General features: G+C 43.2%; 1 protein-coding gene and 1 long non-coding RNA gene across 8 annotated transcripts in view; one reads left to right on the plus strand and one right to left on the minus strand.

Annotated features, from left to right (window-relative positions):
* The window catches only part of LOC115132713 (glycoprotein-N-acetylgalactosamine 3-beta-galactosyltransferase 1-like), a 21,734-nt gene extending 11,468 nt beyond the window's left edge, over positions 1-10,266 (minus strand). For 6 of the 7 annotated variants that reach the window (XR_010462510.1, XR_010462509.1, XR_010462508.1 and 3 more), the window contains exons 1-2: positions 10,173-10,266; positions 9,680-9,872 (exon numbers count right to left, since the gene is read on the minus strand). Coding sequence is in view for 3 of the 7 variants with exons in the window: in XM_065015108.1 (XP_064871180.1) it covers positions 9,680-9,848 (169 nt within the window). In the remaining 4 variants the exon portion in view is untranslated. Of the gene's footprint in view, positions 1-1,701; positions 2,296-5,653; positions 6,319-9,679; positions 9,873-10,172 lie in introns of those variants that run through there. The other variant, XM_029665434.2, reaches the window with a different exon arrangement.
* Positions 10,267-16,221: 5,955 nt separating this feature from the next.
* On the plus strand, positions 16,222-22,539 carry LOC135568141 (uncharacterized). The gene is made up of 3 exons (XR_010462511.1): positions 16,222-20,633; positions 21,777-21,809; positions 22,470-22,539. It is a non-coding gene; the product is annotated as an uncharacterized LOC135568141 (long non-coding RNA).
* The last annotated feature ends 308 nt before the right edge of the window (positions 22,540-22,847 follow it).

Genomic DNA, 22,847 nt, shown 5'->3' on the forward strand with positions numbered 1-22,847 from the left:
TTCCCTAGCCCCTACCCCTGGCTCCTACGCCTATCTCCTACCCTCTGGCTCCTACCCCTAGCTCCTACCCCTGGCTCCTACGCCTAACTCCTACCCCTAGCTCCTACCCCTAGCTCCTACCTCTAGCTCCTACCCCTAGCTCCTACCTCTAGCTCCTACCCCTAGCTCCTACCCCCTAGCTCCTACCTCTAGCTCCTACGCCTAGAACCTACACCCTGGCATAGACCCTTCATTTGCTGTAGATCTGTTTGCAGACACATATTATCAATATCTCTTGTTTCTTTTCAATACCAGTGTCCTTTTTTAAAAAGGTCAAATGTTTTTCTTTTTGAAAATTGGCATGTGGAACTGAACTAATGTTTGTTTTTTTGCAGGGGTCTGTGTGTATTGTTTGTCTTTGTGTGGCTTATCAAGCTAGGTTGTCTTATCTGCGCATGGATTTCTTCACACATTTCCATACACCCACTATAAATGTTTTGTCTATGGTAGGCTCAGATCTGTTTCCTTGTTCAGATTACATCATAATGTTACAAAACCAGTTGTCACATCTTCAGCAAACAGATGGTATTAACCCATTTGTCTCTCTGTAAGTCAGTTAAAATAGAAAGTCATATAATATAAGCATTTATAAAACAAGTGTAATGCTTTATAACTTGTTATAATGATGTAGAAGACTTTATAAAGTCTTACAAAAACCTCTTGTCTGTTCCAGTGGTGGGGTGCAGACAGCAGTTGGACCCTGGGCCGTGTTGGACCCTGGGCCGTGTTGGACCCTGGGCCGTGTTGGACCCTGGGCCGTGTTGGACCCTGGGCCATGTTGGACCCTGGGCCGTGCCCAGTTCTGGTACGGAGGTTGCCAGGGCAACGGAAATCCGTTTGAGTCAGAAGCCAGGTGCAGACAGTTGTGCTTTGTTTAAAGAGAGGAGGGCCGTGTGCAAAGCCTGCACATTTCCCAATGTTGATGACAGAGGGATGCACTGAGGACATGGGCTCCTATCTATCTATGGCTGCATCCCAACTCTCCCAAGGATGTGGAGTGTGTAAGTGCATACTTTGGGATAAGGGTGGAGAATCGGGACACAGCCTCTCTATCCGTTACAGTTGGACCAAAGCTCAGGTGAACGACAGCACTGCTACACTGATGCTCCAGAGAGGACCTGTATACTCTATTTCTCTATTGTGTTCTTTATGTAGTCTGTGAACCACCCCCTGTACTGTACAAATATTCTACCTCTTTATATTTTTTATATTTTCACACACCCTTGTTTTTACTCATTGTGTTGCTTCAAATAATTGTCCATTAAAAGACACCTTAACTTCCAAACCAAAAACACTGAACAGATTCTCACAGGTCAGGAGTCTCATAGAAATATAGAAATAGAAATATAGAAATATAATTTTATGTTGAAATCTTGACTAAGTTCAGTACACGTCTTTAGCTAACAATCTGAATGTAATATTGCGTTAGACCTTCAGAAATCTATAGAACACATTAAGTACATACTTCTATTTTCATTTGAACAAAATATCATGTTAACCTATGTTTTACTGTAAATTGTCAAATATATATATTTACATTGTACAACAAAAGCAAAGAAGGAAATGTGAAACTCAAACAGAATGAACTTAGCTGTTTGTTTGAATAAATATATAATAAAATATACACAAAATATAGAATGCCCGAATCATAAGAACCTTTAATAAATATCATATGTACAGATAAGACCTACACAGATTATACGATTAACAGTTGTGGTCGATAGTGCAAGCCTACAGTTAAAGGCAAAGTCTGGAAGATTCCTTGCTTCTCAATGCAAATTTGAATAATGATATGCAAATGCCTTATGAGCTTAGTTCAACAGTCTCACTCTGTCACAAAAATAAACTATATTACTCTATTGTTCATGTATTTGTTGTCTATGCAAACAAACAATGTATAACTTCAAAATATGTTTAAAACTACCATGTCAGTGAATTTGAGAGTGGCTCCATTTCCTCAGTCTCATTGCTCAGCTTACCAAAGAGAGTGGCAATGTCAGGCTGTTGTTTCGGCATTTAAACATGACACAGTAATAAGTTCTTTCTTCAGTGCAGTAGTCCGTCTGTGATATCTCTGTGTTAAGCAGAGACAGGTGTGGTGGTGTTACTCTCAATTTCAGCTGCTACAGCATCAGGGTTGTACCTGTACGTGTATCCATAGGGCCGTAGATGATAGGTGAAGTATTCCAGCATGTACATCTCTACAGGGTAGATGTAGTGAAATGATACGATGTGATCTGAACAACAATCTGGGCCCTGGGGGAAAGAAGAACGACAGGCTGATTAAGTATATTAATAGTCGTTTAGGTAGTATGCCAAATGCCGTATTAAGCTTGTATAAAACATTATACAAGTGTTTATATAAGGCCCTGCGATAGACATCAAGCTGCCTCACGCTACAGAAACAAGATATAGGCTCTTGTCTTATGAGCCTTTCCTGCTCGCACAAACCTTGGCTACTTACCTATAAGTACAAAGCCATGAGTAAATATTTTCTTTAGTTACTCATAAGCCATAATCATGACACACTGAATTCTAATCCCAAAGCATCTATGACACCTTTCACAATACATTACACGCAATACATTTCTTTGTAGCTGTTTAGATACCACTACAGTCAGAGACTGGCACCAAGATAGCATTGAATGAGCTGTATTCCATCATAAGCAAACAAGAAAACGCTCACTCAGAGACGGCGCTCCTCGTAGCCAGGGACACTTAAATCAGGTTTACCTAATTTTAATCAACATATTAAATGTGCAACCAGAGGGAAAAGAACTCTGGACCATTTTTACTCCACACACAGAGATGCATAGAAAGCTCGCCCTCCATTTGGCAAATCTGACCATAATTCTATCCTCCTGATTCCTGCTTACAAGCAAAAAATAAAGCAAGAAGCACCAGTGACTAGATCAATAAAAAAGTGGTCAGATGAAGCAGATGTTAAGTTACAGGACTGTTTTGCTAGTACAGACTGGAATATGTTCCGGGATTCCTCCAATGGCATTGAGGAGTACACCACATCTGTCATTGGCTTCATCAATAAGTGCATCGATAACGTGGGTACGACAGTGACCGTACATACCCCAACCAGAAACCATGGATTACAGGCAGCATCCACACTGAGCTAAAGGGCTAGAGCTGCCGCTTTCAAGGAGCGGGACTCTAACACGGAAGCTTATGAGAAATCTCGCTATGCACTCCGACGAACCATCAAACAGGCAAAGCATCAATACAGGACTAAGATCGAGTCGTACTACACCGGCTCTGATGCTCGTCGGATGTGGCAGGGCCTGCAAACCATTACAGATTACAAAGAAAAGCCCAGCCTAGAGCTGCCCAGTGACGCGATCCAACCGGACGAGCTAAACAACTTGATACTCCGAGGCAAATAACACTGAAACATGCATGAGAGCACCATCTGTACCGGAAGACTGATCGCACTCTCCGCAGCCGATGTAAGACCTTTAGACAGGTCAACATTCACAGGGCCGCAGGGCCAGACGGATTACCAGGACGTGTACTGCGAGCATGCACTGACCAACTGGCAAGTGTCTTCACTGACATTTTCAACCTCTGTCCGAGTCTGTAATACCAACATGTTGTCACACCCTGACCATTGAGAGCCCTTGGATTCTCTATAGTGGTTTAGGTCAGGGTGTGACTAGGGGGGTGTTCTAGAATGTGTATTTCAATGTTGGTGGTTTTGTATGGTTCCCTATGAGAGGCAGCTGGTAATCGTTGCCTCTAATTGGGGATCATATTTAGGAAGCCCTATCTCCCACCTGCTTTGTGGGATATTGTTTGTGTTTGTGTGTTTGGGCACTACGTCTTCACGTTCTTTGTAAGTTTTGTGGTTTTGTTTCTAGTTTCACTTTGTATTAAAAAGATGTGGAACTCAATGGACGCTGCTTGCTGCGCCTTGGTCTGCTCATTTTGAAGTTCGTGACACATGTTTTAAGCAGACTACCATAGTGCCTGTGCCCAAGAACACTAAGGTAACCTGCCTAAATGACTACCGACCCGTAGCACTCACGTCTGTAGCCATGAAGTGCTGTGAAAGGCTGGTCATGGCTCACATCAACACCATCATCCCAGGAACCCTAGACCCACTCCAATTTGCATACCGCCCTAACAGATCCACAGATGATGCCGTCTCTATTGAACTCCACACTGCCCTTTCCCACCTGGACAAAAGGAACACCTATGTGAGAATGCTGTACATTGACTACAGCTCAGCATTCAACACCATATTGCCCTCAAAGCTCATCAATAAGCTAAGGATCCTGGGACTAAACACCCCCCTCTGCAACTGGATCTTGGACTTCCTGACGGGCCGCCCACAAGTGGTAAGGGTAGGTAACAACACATCCACCATGCTGATCAACACAGGGGCCCCTCAGGGGTGCGTGCTCAGACCCCTCCTGTACTCCATGTTCACTCATGACTTCACGGCCAGGCACGACTCCAACACCATCATTAAATTTGCAGATGACACAACAGTGGAATGCCTGATCACAGACAACAACGAGACAAACTATAGGGAGGAGGTCAGAGACCTGGCCTTGTGGTGCCATGACAAAAACCTCTCACTCAACATGATCAAGACAAAGGAGATGATTGTGGACTACAGGAAAAAGAGGACAGAGCACGCCCCCATTCTCATTGACGGGGCAGCAGTGGACAGGTTGAGAGCTTCAAGTTCCTTGGTGTCCACATCACCAGCAAACTGGTCCAAGCACACCATGACAGTCGTAAAGCAGGGCACGACAAAACCTATTCCCCCTCGGGAGATTGAAAAGATTTGGCATGGGTCCTCAGATCCTCAAAAGGTTCTACAGCTGCACCATCGAGGGAATGGTTGCATCACTGAATGGTATGCCAACTGCTCGGCCTCCGACCGCAAGGCACTACAGAGGGTAGTGCGAACAGCCCAGTACATCACTGGGGCCAAGCTTCCTGTCATCCAGGACCTCTATACCAGGCGGTGTCAGAGGAAGGCCCTGAAAATTGTCAAAGACTCCAGCCACCCTAGTCATAGACTGTTCTCTCTGCTATCGCACGGCAAGTGGTACCGGAGCACCAAGTCTAGGTCCAAGAGGCTTCTAAACAGCTTCTACCCCAAGCCATAAGACTCCTGAACAGCTAATCAAATGGCTACCCAGACTATTCACATTGCCCCCCCCCCCTCCCCTCCCCTCTCCACACCACTCTCTGTTGTCATCTATGCATACTCACTTTAATTAACTCTACCTACATGTACATACTACCTCAACTAACCGGTGCCCCCGCACATTGACTCTGTACCGGCACCCCCCTGTATATGTTATTTTTTACTGCTCCTCTTTAATTACTTGTTACTTTTATCTCTTATTTTTAATCTGTATTTTTTTTAAACTGCACTGTCGGTTAGGGGCTCGTAAGTAAGCAATTCACTGTAAGGTCTACACCTGTTGTATTCGGCACATGTGACTAATAACATTTGATTTGATTAGATTACACATGGAGACAGCATCACACCCACATACAGACCTGAAAATATAATTGAATAGAGTGATATGTATGATCATACTTGATGTAAGTGTCCACTTCATTAGGGTTAGGCTATGCTTACCTCTCTTGGTTTGTAGTGGTCGTATAAGAGATACCAGGGCAGTTTTCTGGGTGGCTCTTTGACCAGGTACTTCTGTGGTGGATAGGGATGAAACGTCTGCCTTCCCTTCACATCTCTGGAGTCCCCCGGCTCCACACCCATAGTCTCCATACACTTCCCTAGAGCCATGTCTTCTATGGTGGAGAAGTGGGAACATTTCCCAGTGTCGAATCCCTTGATGAACCTTCTGACGGCTTCTTTACTGAGGACATAGCCGGCTCCACCACTCATGTAACCCTGCTGGACGAACGGGCGGAACCTTCTCCCAAAGTATACAGGCTTCTCCGGGTCCTGTTTAGACAATGTGTGTCGGAGGTTCTCGATGACCACGAACGTGTCATCGTCGGCTTTGAGGACCCAGTCGTAGTCGTTGCGGTGGTGTTGGTAGATGTACTGGAAGGCTCTGATGGTCTTCCAGTAGAGCTGGTCTCGTCCCTCAGTTACGTTGAGCCCCACCGTGGGGAATTCTGTCTCCACTGAGCTCATGTAGAGGACTTTGTTGCATCGTTTGCCCCAGGTGGCCCGGATGTGTTTGGTTCTGGACTCCAGGTTCTTAGGCCCAGTCATGATCCAACATAGTACTCGTACATTTTGGGACAGGCTGGCTGCAACACTCCTGTCCTCATCTGAAAGAGATCATTTAAAAATAATGAATAAAAAGTGTGGTCAATTAGCACATGGTGTCCCAAACTTGGTCCTGGGGTGCGTGCTTAGACACCTCCTGTACTCCCTGTTCGCCCACGTCTGCGTGGCCGCGCACAATTTCAACACCATCATTAAGTTTGCTGATGATACAACGGTGGTTGGCCTGATCGCCGATGACGATGAGTCAGCCTACAGGGAAGAGGTCAGAGACCTAGCAGTGTGGTGCCAGGACTATAACCTCTCCCTCAACATCAGCAAGACAAAGGAGCTGATCGTGGACTACAGGAAACAGAGGACCAAGCCCGCACCCTTCCACATCGACAGGGCTGTAGTGGAGCAGGTCGAGAGCTTCAAGTTCCTCTGTGCCCACATCACTAAGGAATTATCATGGTTCACACACACACCAACACAGTCATGAAGAGAGCATGACAACACCTCTTCCGCCTCAGGAGGCTGAAAAGATTTGGCATGGGCCCTCAGAACCTCTAAAAGGTATACAGCTGCACCATTGAGATCATCTTGACTGGCTGCATCACGGCTTGGTATGGCAACTGCTTGGCATCTGACCCCAAGGCGCTACAGAGGGTAGTGTGTACGGCCCAGTACATCACTGAGGCCGAGCTCCTTGCCATCCAGGACCTCTGTACCAGGTGGTGTCAGAGGAAGGCCCTAAAAAGTTCTGTTCTATCTGCTACTGCATGGCAAGCTGTACTGGTGCACCAAGTCTGAAACCAACAGGGCCCTGAACAGCTTTTCAAATAAAATCTCATTTGATTTGTCACATACACATGGTTAGCAGATGTTATTGTGAGTGTAGCGAAATGCTTGTTCTTCTAGTTCTGATCATGCAGTAATATCTAACAAGTAATCTAACAATTTCACAACAACTACCTTATACACACAAGTGTAAAGGAATGAATAAGAATATGTACATAACAAATATTTGAATGAGCGATGGCCGAACGGCATAGGCAAGATGCAGTACATGGTATAGAGTACAGTATATACATATGCGATGAGTAATGTAGGGTATGTAAACATTTTATAAAGTGGCATTGTTTAAAGTGGCTAGTGATACATTTATTACATCAATTTTTCATTATTAAAGTGGCTAGAGATGTGTGTTGGCAGCACCACTCAATGTTAGTGATGGCTGTTTAACAGTCTGATGGCCTTGAGATAGAAGCTGTTTTTCAGTCTCTCGGTCTCCGCTTTGATGCACCTGTACTGACCTCGCCTTCTGGATGATAGCGGGGTGAACAGGCAGTAGCTCGGTTGGTTGTTGTCCTTGTCTCGGACCAGCGTTGAACAGATCTGAGCACGGGCGCTACCTTTTTTAGTTTCTGTCTATAAGCTGGGAGCAACTAAATGGAATCGTGGTCAGATTTTCCGAAAGGAGGGTGGGGGAGGGCTTTATATGCATGGCGGAAGTTTAAATAACAATGATTCAGGGTTTTGCTGATAAAATTTAGTGAGCCTTGTTTTCAGATTAGCCCCAGCTACAATAAAAGCAGCCTCAGGATATGTGGTTTCCAGTTTACATAGAGTTTAATGTAGTACTTTCAGGGCAGTCGATGTGTCTGATTTGGGCAGGATATACACGACTGTGATTATGATCGAAGAGAATTCTCTTGGTAGATATTGTGGTCGGCATTTGATTGTGGGGAATTCTAAGTCGGATGAACAAAAGGACTTGAGTTCCTCTATGTTGTTATGATCACACCACGTCTCGTTAATCATAAGGCATACACCCCCGCCCTTCTTCTTACCAGAGAGATGTCTGTTTCTGTCGGCGTGATGTGTGAAGAAGCTGGGTGGCTGTACCGACTCTGACGTATCCCGGGTGAGCCATGTTACCGTGAAACAAAGAACGTTTGAAATGCAAATAGCACGAGAACAGGAGAAATGCTGGTTGACTTGGAAACACAAGACGAACTGGCACAGAGAGACCGGAAACAGGGATAAATACACTGGGGAAAATCAACAACACCTGGAGGGGGTGAAGACAATCACAAGGACAGGTGAAACAGATCAGGGCGTGACAGAGCATGTGAGTTGGAAGCAGACATTACAGCTGTTACTGTTAATTATCTATCTTCTTGACTAGTTACTTTATCCTTACCTATATGTACATTCTGTACAATGACAATCTAAATTATTCTGTGTGTTCAACTTTGTGGCAACAGTTTGGGAAAGGCCCTTTCCTGTTTCAGCATGACATTGCCCCTGTGAACAAAGCAAGGTCCATACAGAAATGATTTTTCCAGATCGGCGTGGAAGAACTTGACTGGCCTGCACAGAGCCCTGACCTCAACTCCATCTAACACCTATGGGATAAATTGGAACGCAGACTGTGAACCAGTTCTAATTGCCCAATATCAGTGCTCACTAATTCATTCTCTTATGGCTTAATGGAAGCAAGTCTCCACAGCAATATTCCAACATTTAGCGGTTTCCTTCCTCTCTGGCAACTGAGTTAGGAAGGACGCCTGTATCTTTGTAGTGACTGGGTGTATTGATACGACCATCCAAAGTGTAATTAATAACTTCTCGATGCTCAAAGGGATATTCAATGTCAGATTTTAGTTTTTACCCATCTACCAATAGGTGGGTTTTCCTTCTTTGATAGGCATTGGAAAACCTGCTTGACTGAGGTACCAAAAATCATGTTAAACACTTATTGCACACAGAGTGAGTCCATGAATTTATTTTGTGACTTCTTAAGCACATTTCAACTTTTCAAAACATTTCAGCTATTCATTTTTTATACATTTGTAAAAATGTCTAAAAGCATAATTCCACTGTGACATTATGGGGTATTGTGTGTAGGGCAGTGACACAAAATCTCAATTTAATCCATTTTAAATCAGGCTGTAACACAACAAAATATGGAAAAAAGTCAAGGGGTGTGAATACTTTCTGAAGGCACTGTATTTGAATCAGCTGTGTAGTGATAGGGCTCCAATGTTTTTTTTTTGTTGGGGGGCCAGGACCGAGTTTGGGAAACTGTACTTTATCCAAAGTATTTGGTTGTCATTGAAACAACTGCATTTGGCCTATGCAGGAATCAAACCCCGAACAGTAGTGTTCCCAGCACTGTGCTCAAATCCACTGGCATCTTGGAACCAGAATTCGTTCAGGAATCACAGATGTTAGAAGATTCTCTCACACACAAAAAAAAGCTTTCTACTTAGACCTTACATCGTCATAGCAAGTGGAGAAAACCTCAAAACGCATTTGTTTACATTACATTCGTTTTTGATGAATAACATTTTACTACAATATTGGGATTAAGAAAGCCACAAATAAAAGGCAGTGAATGGATATTCAGAAGACAATTACCTGAGTGTATGTGTCTTGGAACCCTTTTGTCATTATGAACTCCACTGGAGTTACCCAGTGAGAAAACAGCTGGTTTTGCAGTGCTGGTGTCTGAGTAAACAAAGTATTGAATAGACAGAAATCCTATACACAGCCCAGACACAAAGGGTACCAGTGAAAGAGTGATCATAATTCCCCTCTTTCAGACCAAACCCTGTGAGTGATACAAAAAAATAAGTGAGTTAGGGCAGGTGAACAAACACTTGTTACTTCCAACCTGTCAAAAATAATTAGCAAATATGCTATATACAGTATACAACTGACTTGATTGTGCTATCATGTTCAAGATCACTTTACAAGTGGGGATGCATTTTAAAATAAAGGATTGTAATAATGACTCTCAATCAAAGTTACTGTTACTTTTAAAGTCACAATAACACATTTTGCAACATTTTGATATTCAAATATTTTGATATTATCGTTGGTCATTTTTACTGGAAGAAAACGGGCTTACCTGTTCACACAAAAATGTTTAACACAAATATTCTCCTCTGATTGTGGATAACCTATAGAAGCATGGATTGACAAGAGTAAGAGCACATAGAGGTGGGAGTGAGTTTTACAGGCAGGTGAACTCATGGTTTATCAGGTACCTCCTACACTCATGCATGGAATGTTACCAAGCAGTTTGTCTTAATTTTGCCATGTCTGATACATCTGATGACGAGACTGCGAGTATGTATGTACACTAGTAGGCTATAATTGACACATTTTCAGTCTGTGCATGATCATATCCACGGATACAAATGGTGTCCGTATTTGTTGTTTAAATTCGGATATTGAACGAACGGTATACGGATCGTGCTTTCATACATTTACCTGCAATCACAAGAATGTCTTAGGAAACAAACATCGATTTAGTCAGTGTCGCCCCTATTTTTTTCTCTTTATCTTTGGGGGAGGGAACTCAAATAAAAATGTAATTAAAAAAAATAAAAATAAACTTTGTAACAGTTCTATAACATGTTCATAACCACTCTATAATACTTGTCTCAGGTTACGATGGACATTGAGAATCCCCTGACTGATTTGTTTTTTTGTCGTTTAGACTACTGCTTAGTGCTGCAATGCATATATCAGTTGGTGCAAGTCATTTCCAATAACTGGAACAAATTCACGTGAATTACTTTGCACCGGTTCCTGCCCATTGATTTGAGAGCGCTGGGAGACCAGTATGTCAAAGATTAATTCAGAAGGAACAAAACGGCGGCGCCCGATGAGGTCACTGTCTTCATGAGGGAATGGGGGGTAAGTTGGCAACACTACAGAACTGCTTGTCATTGCATGTGCACGGTCAATACATATACATGTGTAGCTAATACATTAAATTGATAAGCACGTACTTATACTTATGGTCATGCTAGTTATTGCCTTGAATAGAGGATATTTGAAGGGACAGGACATTTAACCAATATCGTTTGTCACTTTTTTTCTAGTAGAACATGTGTCGTTTAATCCCTCGCCGCACGATGGCGGTGTTTACCATAATTCCAGAGCCTAGACAATATCTCTGCATCTGATTCAAGATTTTAGCTCAGCACACAATTAACATATGTTATCTATCATCAGTATTGTAGTACATGCAGCGTATCTATTAAGCCCACGTCAATCTTTGGGTTGAACCCATTTATCTGGTTGTTATATCCATGACCGTTTTTATTTTAAGCCATTCAGATGTTTTATTATTAGGTTACTGACAGCTGTGTAAGTACCCACTAGTGACCACTTTCAAAGCTGTAAAGGTGTTGAGGTGACGCCCAGATAAACACATTTTCAGATATGTTTTGTATCTTCTCTGATCATACTTTATGTACAATTAAAATATTAATGTGCATATATATGCACAGGATAGCACATGTCATGGGCATTAATGACTATTTCTTACCAATTGAAAATATTTTTCATGCTAGTTATTGAGCCTGTATGTCACAGTCACACAATAGCAGCATCATTTTGTTAACTTCTACAAGATAATAGATTTCAGGCATTCACAGCTTACATTTTGAAATGCATTTAGTCTTATTTTACTGTTAAATGAACCTTGTATTGTCATGCATAGATACCATTTTTGTCAGTTTGACATTTATCTCAGGTGAGCTTAAAGCAGTGGTCTTTTTCTGAGTCAAGATCACTTTCTGAGTCAAAATGCAAGCCGAGATCTACCGCTCACATGTATTGTTGTTCAGACCATTTAAAAACATGATACTGATGGTCAGTCACAGGGTCCACCTCTCAACGTCCCTCCGCTCTCCCTTTCCTCCACTGACACTGTCTTCCAGCTGATGGTGAAACTCGAGTCTCCTCATGCACAAATTCATGATACACTTTCCTACTCCTTCATTACAGTTGGGGTTGTAGCAGGAGTGGAAGTAGGAAGAACGCACATTTTATGGCTTATAAAAGTGTTGAATAAAGAGTGTTGACAGTGCTGAGTAAGAACTTAAACTCACTTTTATAAACAGTCTTTGACAGTTTCTCTCTAGTCATGGTTTTAAATGTTTTGAAATCTCACAGTATCAACTTTGCTGTACCTTTCTTTTACGCCTGCTATGTTAATGCGGACACGGTAATCTTAGCCATCCGATTAGCCAGCGGTCGGCATATAGTGCACTTGATTTGTACCTCCAGACACATGAGATTCGAGATCGACCGGTACCACTGGCTTAAAGGGTGCAGTAGCACAAAATGTAAACGGCAATAAAGAAATGTTGTTCAATATCATCAACACTAGCGTTGCATAATATTGTAGCCTATAGCAGTGGTCGGAAAGGATAAATATATATATTTTTCTTTCTTTTTGAGGGTAAAATAATAATTCTATACAATTATAGGCTATTTGTGCAGTAATTACATTGAACTTGGTGCAGTCTGTTGGTCCCTTTCTCACCACTCTAATATCTCTGTCAGGCCCACAACAGTTTACAGACTTTGAACTTGAGTAATGCGTGCGCAGCGAGTTCATCACTGTCTGCATGAGCTGTGTTGCCCGACAACTTTGTTCTATGTTAGCTGACATGAATAAAAACAAACAAACATAGCTGGAGAGCTTCTTCAGAAGGTGTAAGGGAGATAAAAGGCCCAACAACGTTGTTGATAATGCAGACAGCGGAGCCCGAGACTGCAAAAAACAAATAGCCTCATTCAATAGAAAATATGATGTTCTACCTAAAATATGGCTTTATTGTGTCAGGTGACTTGCATGTTCCAAGCCCCCTGTGCGTAGTATGTGGAGATAGGCTATCTAACGAGGCAATGAAGCCCTCACATCTGCTTTGGCACATCTAATCCAAGCACCCTACACTTAAAGACAAACGTGTTGAATTCTTTGAGAGAAGAAAACGTGAACATGAAGGACAGAAGTAAGTCTTGAAAGCCACCACATCAACAAACGTGGCTGCACTGAGAGCATCATACTTAGTGGCTAGCCGTATTGCTAAAGGCCAAGAAGCCTTTCACTATTGGCAAGGAGTTGATTCTACCTGCTGCAAAGGACATTTGTCGTGAACTCTTAGGAGAGGCTGCAGCTAAAATGATAGCACAGGTTTCTCTTTTGGCTAAAAATGTATTTATCTTTTCCGTGCGGCCCGGTATCTGTCCGCGGTCCGGTGTTTAGGGACCACTGCTCTAAGACGTTGGGTCTCAACAACAGTCATGAAGCATGATGTTGTTAGACACACACACACACACTCATCCAACAGGTATTTTGTGACAGGTACTGGCTCTGTCTGTATCTGGAGTGAGACTAGACTACTTATTCTGACATTCAGTATGGGTCTCTTAGTCAGAATTTTATTAAAATTGCCTTACAGGCAGACTGGCATAGGCCTGTGTCCTGATAGCCTCTGAGGATTTGTTTAGCAAACCATTTATTAATTTATGTATAATATATCTAACCAATAATTATGTATCTCATTTGTCATACAGGGGGTCATCCTTAATGAATTATCCTTATTCATGAAATAATCATAATTTATAGGATTGATTTAGCCTAGTGCTTTCTACCAGGTGTTCAATATGCTTCATATGATATGGGGGTAAACTGAAGCCAGATATGGCCCAGTACTACAATGACTGTCTGTGAGGAACCAACAGAGTGTTTTTCCAGTGTAATGATGAATTAGAGAGGAAGGGAGTCCATCGTCCTGCATTAATGAGTCAAATGAAGTGATGATGGAATGGCAGCTGGATACCAGAGCAGAGAGAATGTAGTCCTTTTGTCTGTCACCAGGGTGGCCTTAACTGCCTGATTGACTGAGGATAGGGATCCATGGTGGATGGAGCTGCTGCTTATGATTCTATGATATTCTCTTCTCCTCGCTTCTCTTCTCCTCCTCTTTGTTGTTCAGGTGTCTTATGGCTTGGGTTAGAAGCTATTTAGGAGCCTCTTGGACCTAGAAATGGCGCTTTGGTACCGCTTGCCGTGCCTTCCTCTGATACCGCCTGGTATAGACGTCCTGGATGGCAAGAAGCTTGGCCCCGGTGATGTACTGGGCCATACTCACTACCCTCTGTTAGAGGTCGACCGATTGTGATTTTTCAATGCCGATACCTATTATTGGAGGACCAAATAAAACTAGTAATATCATCAACCATGTGTAGTTAACTAGTGATTATGATTGATTGATTGTTTTTTATAAGATAAGTTTAATGCTAGCTAGCAACCTACCTTGGCTTACTGCATTTGCATAACAGGCAGTCTCCTCGTGGAGTGCAATGAGAGGCAGATGGTTAGAGCGTTGGACTAGTTAACTGTAAGGTTGCAAGATTGAATTCCCCGGACTGACAAGGTGAAAATCTGTCATTCTGCCCCTGAACGAGGAAGTTAACCCACCGTTCCTAGGCAGTCATTGAAAATAAGAATGTGTTCTTAACTGACTTGCCCAGTTAAATAAAGATTAAATAAAGGTGTAAAAAAAAAATCAGACACTAATTCCAATTGTTATGAAAACTTGAAATCGGCCCTAATTAATCGTCCATTAAGATTAATCGGTCGACCTCTACCCTCTGTAGTGCCTTGCGGTCAGAGGCTGAGCAGTTGCCATACCAGGCAGGGATGCAACCTGTCAGGATGCTCTCGATTATGCAAAACCTTTTGAGGATCTGAGAACTCATGCCAAATCTTTTCAGTCTGCTAAGGGGGAATAATTTTTGTCATGCCCTCTTCACGACTGTCTTGGTGTGCTTGGACCATGTTAGTTTGTTGGTGATGTGGACACCAAGGAACTTGAAGCTCTCAACCTGCTCCGCTACAGCCCCGTCAATGAAAATGGGGTGTGCTCGGTCCTCCTTTCCTGGGGTCCACAATCATCTCCTTTCTCTTGATCATGTTGAGGGAGAGGTTATTGTCCTGGCACCACACGGCCAGGTCTCTGACCTTCCAAAAGGCTGTCTCATCATTGTCGGTGATCAGGCCTACCTACCACTGTTGTGTCATCAGCAGACTTAATGATGGTGTTGGAGTCGTGCCTGGCCAGGCAGTCATGAGTGAACAGGGAGTACAGGAGGGGGCTGAGCACACACCTCTGAGGGGTCCCCATGTTGAGGATCAGCGTTGTGGATGTGTTGTTACCTACCTTTACCACCTGGGTAAGGGTATGTAACACTTTGAAGTCACATTTCGTACAGTTTGAACACTTCTTTTTTATTATATTACATGTTAAATTCTAGCCTCTGTGGTGCTTGTACACAAGCTGCAATGGAAATGCTGTAAAAAAAAAAAAAATGAAAAAGGTCACACACCAGATTCTCAGTCTCTCTAAATGACGGGCCTTGGCCGAAGAGCTCTGTGGAATTTATTTAGTGCAATACCATGGATGCCACTGCTAGTCCTGCCCAAGGTCTTATTCATTAGAATATTTAGAATGTTGCTGATAGAACCCTGCTAGGTAAGTCCCCCTTATCTCAGCTCGCTGGTCACCACAGCAGCACCCACCTGTAGCACGCGCTCCAGCAGGTATATCTCTCTGGTCACCCCCAAAGCCAATTCCTCCTTTGGCCGCCTCTGCTGCCAATGACTGGAACAAACTACAAAAATCTCTGAAGCTGGAAACACTTATCTCCCTTACTAGCTTTAAGCACCAGCTGTCAGAGCAGCTCACAGATTACTGCACCTGTATATAGCCCATCTATAAATTAGGCCAAACAACTACCTCTTCCCCTACTGTATTTATTTATTTTGCTCCTTTGCACCCCATTATTTATTTCTACTTTGCACATTCTTCCAATGCATATCTACCATTCCAGTGTTTTACTTGCTATACTGTATTTACTTTGGCACCATGGCCTTTTTTTAGCCTTTTACCTCCCTTATCTCACCTCATTTGCTCACATTGTATATAGACTTATTTTTCTACTGTATTGTTGACTGTATGTTTGTTTATTCCATGTGTAACTGTGTTGTTGTATGTGTCGAACTGCTTTGCTTTATCTTGGCCAGGTCGCAATTGTAAATGAGAACTTGTTCTCAACTTGCCTACCTGGTTAAATAAAGGTGAAATAAAAATAAAAAACATGAAACATTTAGAATGTGTCTGATAGAACATGGAACCTTTAGAATGTGTCGTCTGATGGTACACAGACCTTTAGAATGTTGCAGATAGAATATGGAACCTTTAGAATGTTGCAGATAGAACATGGAACCTTTAGAATGTTGCCATATTTATATCTGCAGCAACGCTCTGAATATCTGTTGAACAACATGTCATGTCTAGTGGGTGGGGTTATATCCTTCCTGTTTGGCCCTGTCCGGGGGTATCATCGGATGGGGCCACAGTGTCTCCTGACCCCTCCTGTCTCAGCCTCCAGTATTTATGCTGCAGTAGTTTATGTGTCGGGGGGCTAGGATCAGTTTGTTATATCTAGAGTACTTTTCCTGTCTTATCCGGTGTCCTGTGTGAATTTAAGTATGCTCTCTCTTTCTTTCTCTCTCTCGGAGGACCTGAGCTCTAGGACCATGCCCCAGGACTACCTGGCATGATGACTGCTTGCTGTCCCCAGTCCACCTGGCCGTGCTGCTGCTCCAGTTTCAACTGTTCTGCCTGCGGCTATGGAATCCTGACCTGTTCACCGGACGTGCTACCTGTCCCAGACCTGCTGTTTTCAACTCTCTAGAGACAGCAGGAGTGGTAGAGATACTTTTAATGATTGGTTATGAAAAGGCAACTGACATTTAGTCCTGAGGTGCTGACCTGTTGCAACCTCGACAACTACTGTGGTTATTATTATTATTTGACCATGCTGGTCATTTATGAGCATTTGAACATCTTGGCCATGTTCTGTAATAATCTCCACCCGGCACAGCCAGAAGAAGACACCCCTCATAGCCTGGTTCCTCTCTAGGTTTCTTGCTAGGTTTTGGCCTTTCTAGGGAGTTTTTCCTAGCCACCGTGTTTCTACACCTGCATTGCTTGCTGTTTGGGGTTTTAGGCTGGGTGTCTGTACAGCACTTTGAGATATCAGCTGATGTACGAAGGGCTATATAAATACATTTGACTTGATTTGATTAGTCATGACACTATTTGGTGTTCTTGCCTCTTGGATGACAGACTGTGCAAACTCCCAACTGATGGAGAGACAAGACAACCTGGGTTGGAGTCCTCTATTCTCCATCAGAGCCTGCTGTCTATAGTTTTGTTTCTTTGTTATCTCAGTCTCATGTTTAGTTGCTGCATCCCAAGAGATGTCAGGAAGCCGCCCTTCAAACTCCCTGGCCAGTGGTGGCAGGGCTGGCATCGGTCCTGCCGCCTGGCTCTGTTGGTTTAACATAGCCTGGCCCAGACACCCAGCCTGACCCCAGCTACCGACCCAGTACTCACTCTCACAGTGCCAGAGCATGGCTTTCACAACAACCACACTGAATAATAATAACACTATATGCCACTGTGCAGACACTTTCATCCAAATTGACTTACAGCATAGGACAGTTCTTACATTTTGTGTAGGCCTTTGTAATCCCTGTGGGAATTGAACCCACAACCTTGGGTTTGGATAGTGTCCTGCTCTTACCAATAGAGCAACACAGTACTTCAATTCCAGCCATGCAGTTATCAAGCATCATTCCTTGAACATTCTCAGAAGTAGAACATTTTGGCAGACATGTTCTGCGGTTTGACATCTTTATAATGTGTGGAAGAAGAAGCAGCATGGTCCCTGTCACAGTGTAGATGTAGATCACTGTCCCCCTCCAGCTAATGAGCACCCTTCAACTAGGGATGTTTCTGGATGACATTTTAAGTACTGTGAAAGACAAATATATGAGGCTACTAATGCCACCAACATGTGTCCTATTGTCAATTTAGGTTGGTAATTGCAATAACCTATACTCATATTTCTTTCCATCAATCCGTTTGACAACAGTGTGATGGTCGGTGCGCTTCATAAAAATTCAGTGTCCCAGTGCAGCCCCTTGTGCAGGTTTGAATCGATTCGAGCAGGTTGATCACGGTGGCTCTCTCCTGCTTTAGGACTAAACCGGGGATTAAAAAGGTTGCCCACCGGACTATGTATTTCAGAGCAAATTAGCTGACTATTACTGTGATTCATTGTATTTAAATAAGAATCAAGGGACGGTTTAATTGATTTGAAACTATGTTATGTAACATTCGTGTCAAATGCACTGTAGGCTATTGAACATCAAGTCATTTCCAGAGAGAAATTTGTTGTAGGCAAATGAAAATCGCATGTGTTGTATGTTGTGTTGCAGATCGAAATGCTTTTTAAAAAAAATGATGATGGGTAACCCTGTCATTTTGATGATGAGCTCAGGGTTGTTTGTGCTTTTAAATTAATCAATCCATTGATCTGGGAGCATTAACTAGTTCTCAGAATAATTCTCAGGAATTATACATTTATAATAACATATTTACAATGAAATATTTGATATGAAATGAATCAATTGAAATGGAATTCAAGAAATGTAAAACTTTTTGGGAATTAAATGGGGAAAATTTCAGAAGAAAAAATGGTGTTTGACCATATCCTGCAAATTACTGCTATAGAGGCAAAAGGTAACTGAGGATAACTTGGCATCAGAATCCATTCTATCGGGTGAATGAAACAGAGGATCTGACAGAGAGCAGTGGTTCTGGTTCCCTGGATAGTCATTATGTTACACCTGCAGTTATTCCCTCACTGGAGACTTCATGTGCAACCTGTTCCTATAAACTATTACACTGGCCCAAATTGATCTGGCATTAATTAATGTTTTGTATTATGGTGTTGGCGCCCATCTAGTGTGTACATAAGTCATAACACTCTTCAGTGTGTGTGTGTATGTGTGTATATATATATATATATACACTACTCAAAAAAATAAAGGGAACACTTAAACAACACATTGTAACTCCAAGTCAATCACACTTCTGTGAAATCAAACTGTCCACTTAGGAAGCAACACTGATTGACAATCAATTTCACATGCTGTTGTGCAAATGGAATAGACAACAGGTGAAAATTATAGGCAATTAGCAAGACACCCCCAATAAAGGAGTGGTTCTGCAGGTGGTGACCACAGACCACTTCTCAGTTCCTATGCTTCCTGGCTGATGTTTTGGTCACTTTTGAATGCTGGCTGTGCTTTCACTCTAGCGGTAGCATGAGACGGAGTCTACAACCCACACAAGTGGCTCAGGTAGTGCAGCTCATCCAGGATGGAACATCATTGCGAGCTGTGGCAAGAAGGTTTGCTGTGTCTGTCAGCGTAGTGTCCAGAGCAGGCCAGTACATCAGGAGACGTGGAGGAGGCCGTAGGAGGGCAACAACCCAGCAGCAGGACCGCTACCTCCGCCTTTGTGCAAGGAGGAGCAGGAGGAGCACTGCCAGAGCCCTGCAAAATGACCTCCAGCAGGCCTCAAATGTGCATGTGTCTGCTCAAACGGTCAGAAACAGACTCCATGAGGGTGGTATGAGGGCCCAACGTCCACAGGAGGGGGTTGTGCTTACAGCCCAACACCGTGCAGGACGTTTGGCATTTACCAGAGAACACCAAGATTGGCAAATTCGCCACTGGCGCCCTGTGCTCTTCACAGATGAAAGCAGGTTCACACTGAGCACATGTGACAGACATGACAGAGTCTGGAGACGCCGTGGAGAACGTTCTGCTGCCTGCAACATCCTCCAGCATGACCGGTTTGGCGGTGGGTCAGTTATGGTGTGGGGTGGCATTTGGATCAGCCTGTAGTGTGGTTTTCCACTTTAATTTTGAGTGTGACTCCAAATCCAGACCGTGAGACAGCGGCTGACAGCCTGAGGGTGACGTCGCTGATGACCGACAGCGTGGACCATCCCTGCAGCCCCAGTGCTGCGGCCGAGGCCAAGAACCACAACATTTGTCTGTTCACCATCAGGCTGTCAGACTACCCAGGCAGGGACTGGCCCACCAACGCCAGGCTACGTTCCATCGCCAGCACCCCGCCACAACCTGCTGGAGGATAAATTGGAACATACATTACTGAGCACTGAGTGTGAGCTATTATTGTTTAGAATGTGCTTGTCAACACAGGGGTAAGTCCCTTTTTTTGTAACCATCCATTGGGAATGTAAAGATAATTATCTCTGAGGTGTATGTTTAAATGTTGCTTCTCTTACATCGCGTGATGTATTGTTGTCTCTACCTTCTTGCCCTTTGTGCTGTTGTCTGTGCCCAACAATGTTTGTACCATGTTTGTGCTGCTGCCATGTTGTGTTGCTACCGTGTTGTTGTCATGTTGTGTTGCTACCATTCTGTGTTGTTGTGTTAGGTCTCTTTATGTAGTTTTGCGGTGTCTCTTGTCGTGATGTGTGTTTTGGTTGTTTTTAACTGACTAGTTAAATAAAGGTTCAATAAAAAATCAATAAAATAATTATCTTGGTTTCTGTGCCCACAGCCCAAGTCTTGTCTGTGTGATATAGGAGAGAGAGGTCTCCCTGGAAGCCTAGAGTGAGTCCACTTTCTTATGTCTCATCAGCTAACCTAGAGAGTGTCAAACTCATTCCACAGAAATCCTAGTGTCTGCTAGCTGTTGTTTTCTCCTTTCAATTAAAACCAGGTGAAAGGAGTTATTTACAAATTGGTGGCCTTAATTCATCAAAAGCATCCTCTAGTAGCCAGTTAACATCATACACTATAACTGTCAGTTCAGGAAGTACACTGAAATTTCAATTCCAGTTTTCCTCCTGAAAAGCAATGACTGGTGTGTCTGAATTTACATGAAATTAACCTCAAACCTTCCCTTCATATTTCCCAGTGTTGTGTCTGTGTGTCAGATCTGGTGTGTCTGAGGTGTCCAGGTTGACAGAGGTTTACTGTGCAGTACTGTTAAAGGAATTAGATTCCTATATGATTATCAACCAATTCAGTTAAAACACTGCCCATTTGTAAGATACTGATTTGCATAAAATAGACAGAGACCTGTCTCAGAATCAATCAAAAGCGTTTATTCTCGAGAGTACTGATCATGGTACAATTTACAACAGGTTATAAACTAAAAGTGACGTCATAGGTTTTAAACTGTCCTTCCTCCACTCATATACAATGGCAGTATAGTTCACAAGCCTTCCCACATTGTCCACCACCTGTTAAATAATTTACTACTAGCCCAAGGTCTCTTCTCTCCCTGTGTAGAGAGAGATAAGATGTCCCGTAAGGAACACAGCATTCCAGCCAGTCTGACGATAGCTCCATTAGTTTCTAACAAGGAACAGACAGTCCTTCTAATTCTGGATGAAAACTACACACATTACATTCAGTATTATGATTATAATAAGATTCATACATCCATACAGTAACATAGTAGTATTCTGTTTAGTCATTGGAGTCACCTGGGCTCAAAGTATTTAAGATCCAGACTGTCCGTGATTGGGAGTCCCATAGGCCTAACACAAGGGTTCCCAGGAGAGGATCTACCAGGGCCTAAGGTGAGACACCATCACTAGCTGTTCCACCCACTGATTAGTCTAGCTTGGATATGTACTGTATGTGTACGCTATGCCGTATGTGAGATATGACATGTACTGGAGTATTCTCATACTCATACAGTGAAGTATGTACCTAGATAATGTCTCAGTGTCTTATGTGTTTCAGGATGACATGGGTTCAAGGTTCAAAGGTGACAAGGTATGTTGACCCTAACCCTGACCTTAACCTAAACCACCTCAAGATGTGAGGTATTGAAGTGTTGTGTGTCTATGGTGATGATGGTCATGAAAACATGGAGTACAGTAAGGCAGGAGTTCTCAAAGTGGGGTAATGCAGGGGGTCCGGCGACAGAATTGTCTCTCTGCCCCAAGTCTACATTTGTATAATACCAGGAAATGTGCTTTAAAATGTGAAAATTGTCTCTCTGATGCCAAGAGGGGGGCCTTTTAAATGTCCGGTCATGCACTGCAGAAGTCAGTAAAACCTCTTGTATGCCATTTTTGTCACACTGTAGTAGGAGTTGTGTTCTAATATTATGACAGGGTCCTTGATGAGGTTGCTATCATAAATGGGATCCCGACGCAAAAAAATGTTTGGGAACCCCTGCACTAAGGGATTACCTCTTATCCCCTGATCCTCTAACTTCTGACCTCCAGGGAAACACAGGAGCCCCAGGGTTCCCAGGATTGATGGGTTTTCCTGACCGCGGCAGCTTTCCAATCTTTGGGGTTTTAAGACAATACGAAAGAGAGGTTGAACAGGCTAGTAATAGGGGTTGCAACAATTGCGGCGGATAATTTTAGAAAGAGAGGGTCCAGGTCCTCTAATCAGGGACTGATTCAGTTGTCTTTTCCACAGGGTGACCAGGGCTTCCCAGGGTAGTACGGACCACGGGGAGAAAGAGGAGTCATGGATCCAGGGCCAAAGGTGAGTGGATGGCAAAGGTCTCCAATGCAGCATACAATATACAGCTGAGATGAGCAGGTGTTGAACGTGGAGGTGTGTGTCTGATCTGTGGTCGTTTCCAGGGTGAACCAGGACCTGACGGATCCTCTGGGATACCTGGTATACTTGGGGAAGATGGAAGGGTCGAACCTAAGGTAAGCAAGGTGTCAAAGTTAATTTAGAGGTCAAAGTTCATTAGGCCCCAGACATTTGAAATAGTTATTACATAACTTGTTTATTGTCTGCATTTTCTTTGTGTCTTGAAACAGGGTGAGATTGGTTTGTCGGGAC

The sequence above is a fragment of the Oncorhynchus nerka genome, unplaced genomic scaffold (genome assembly GCF_034236695.1).
Source record: "Oncorhynchus nerka isolate Pitt River unplaced genomic scaffold, Oner_Uvic_2.0 unplaced_scaffold_1702, whole genome shotgun sequence".
Taxonomy (NCBI): Eukaryota; Metazoa; Chordata; class Actinopteri; order Salmoniformes; family Salmonidae; genus Oncorhynchus; species Oncorhynchus nerka.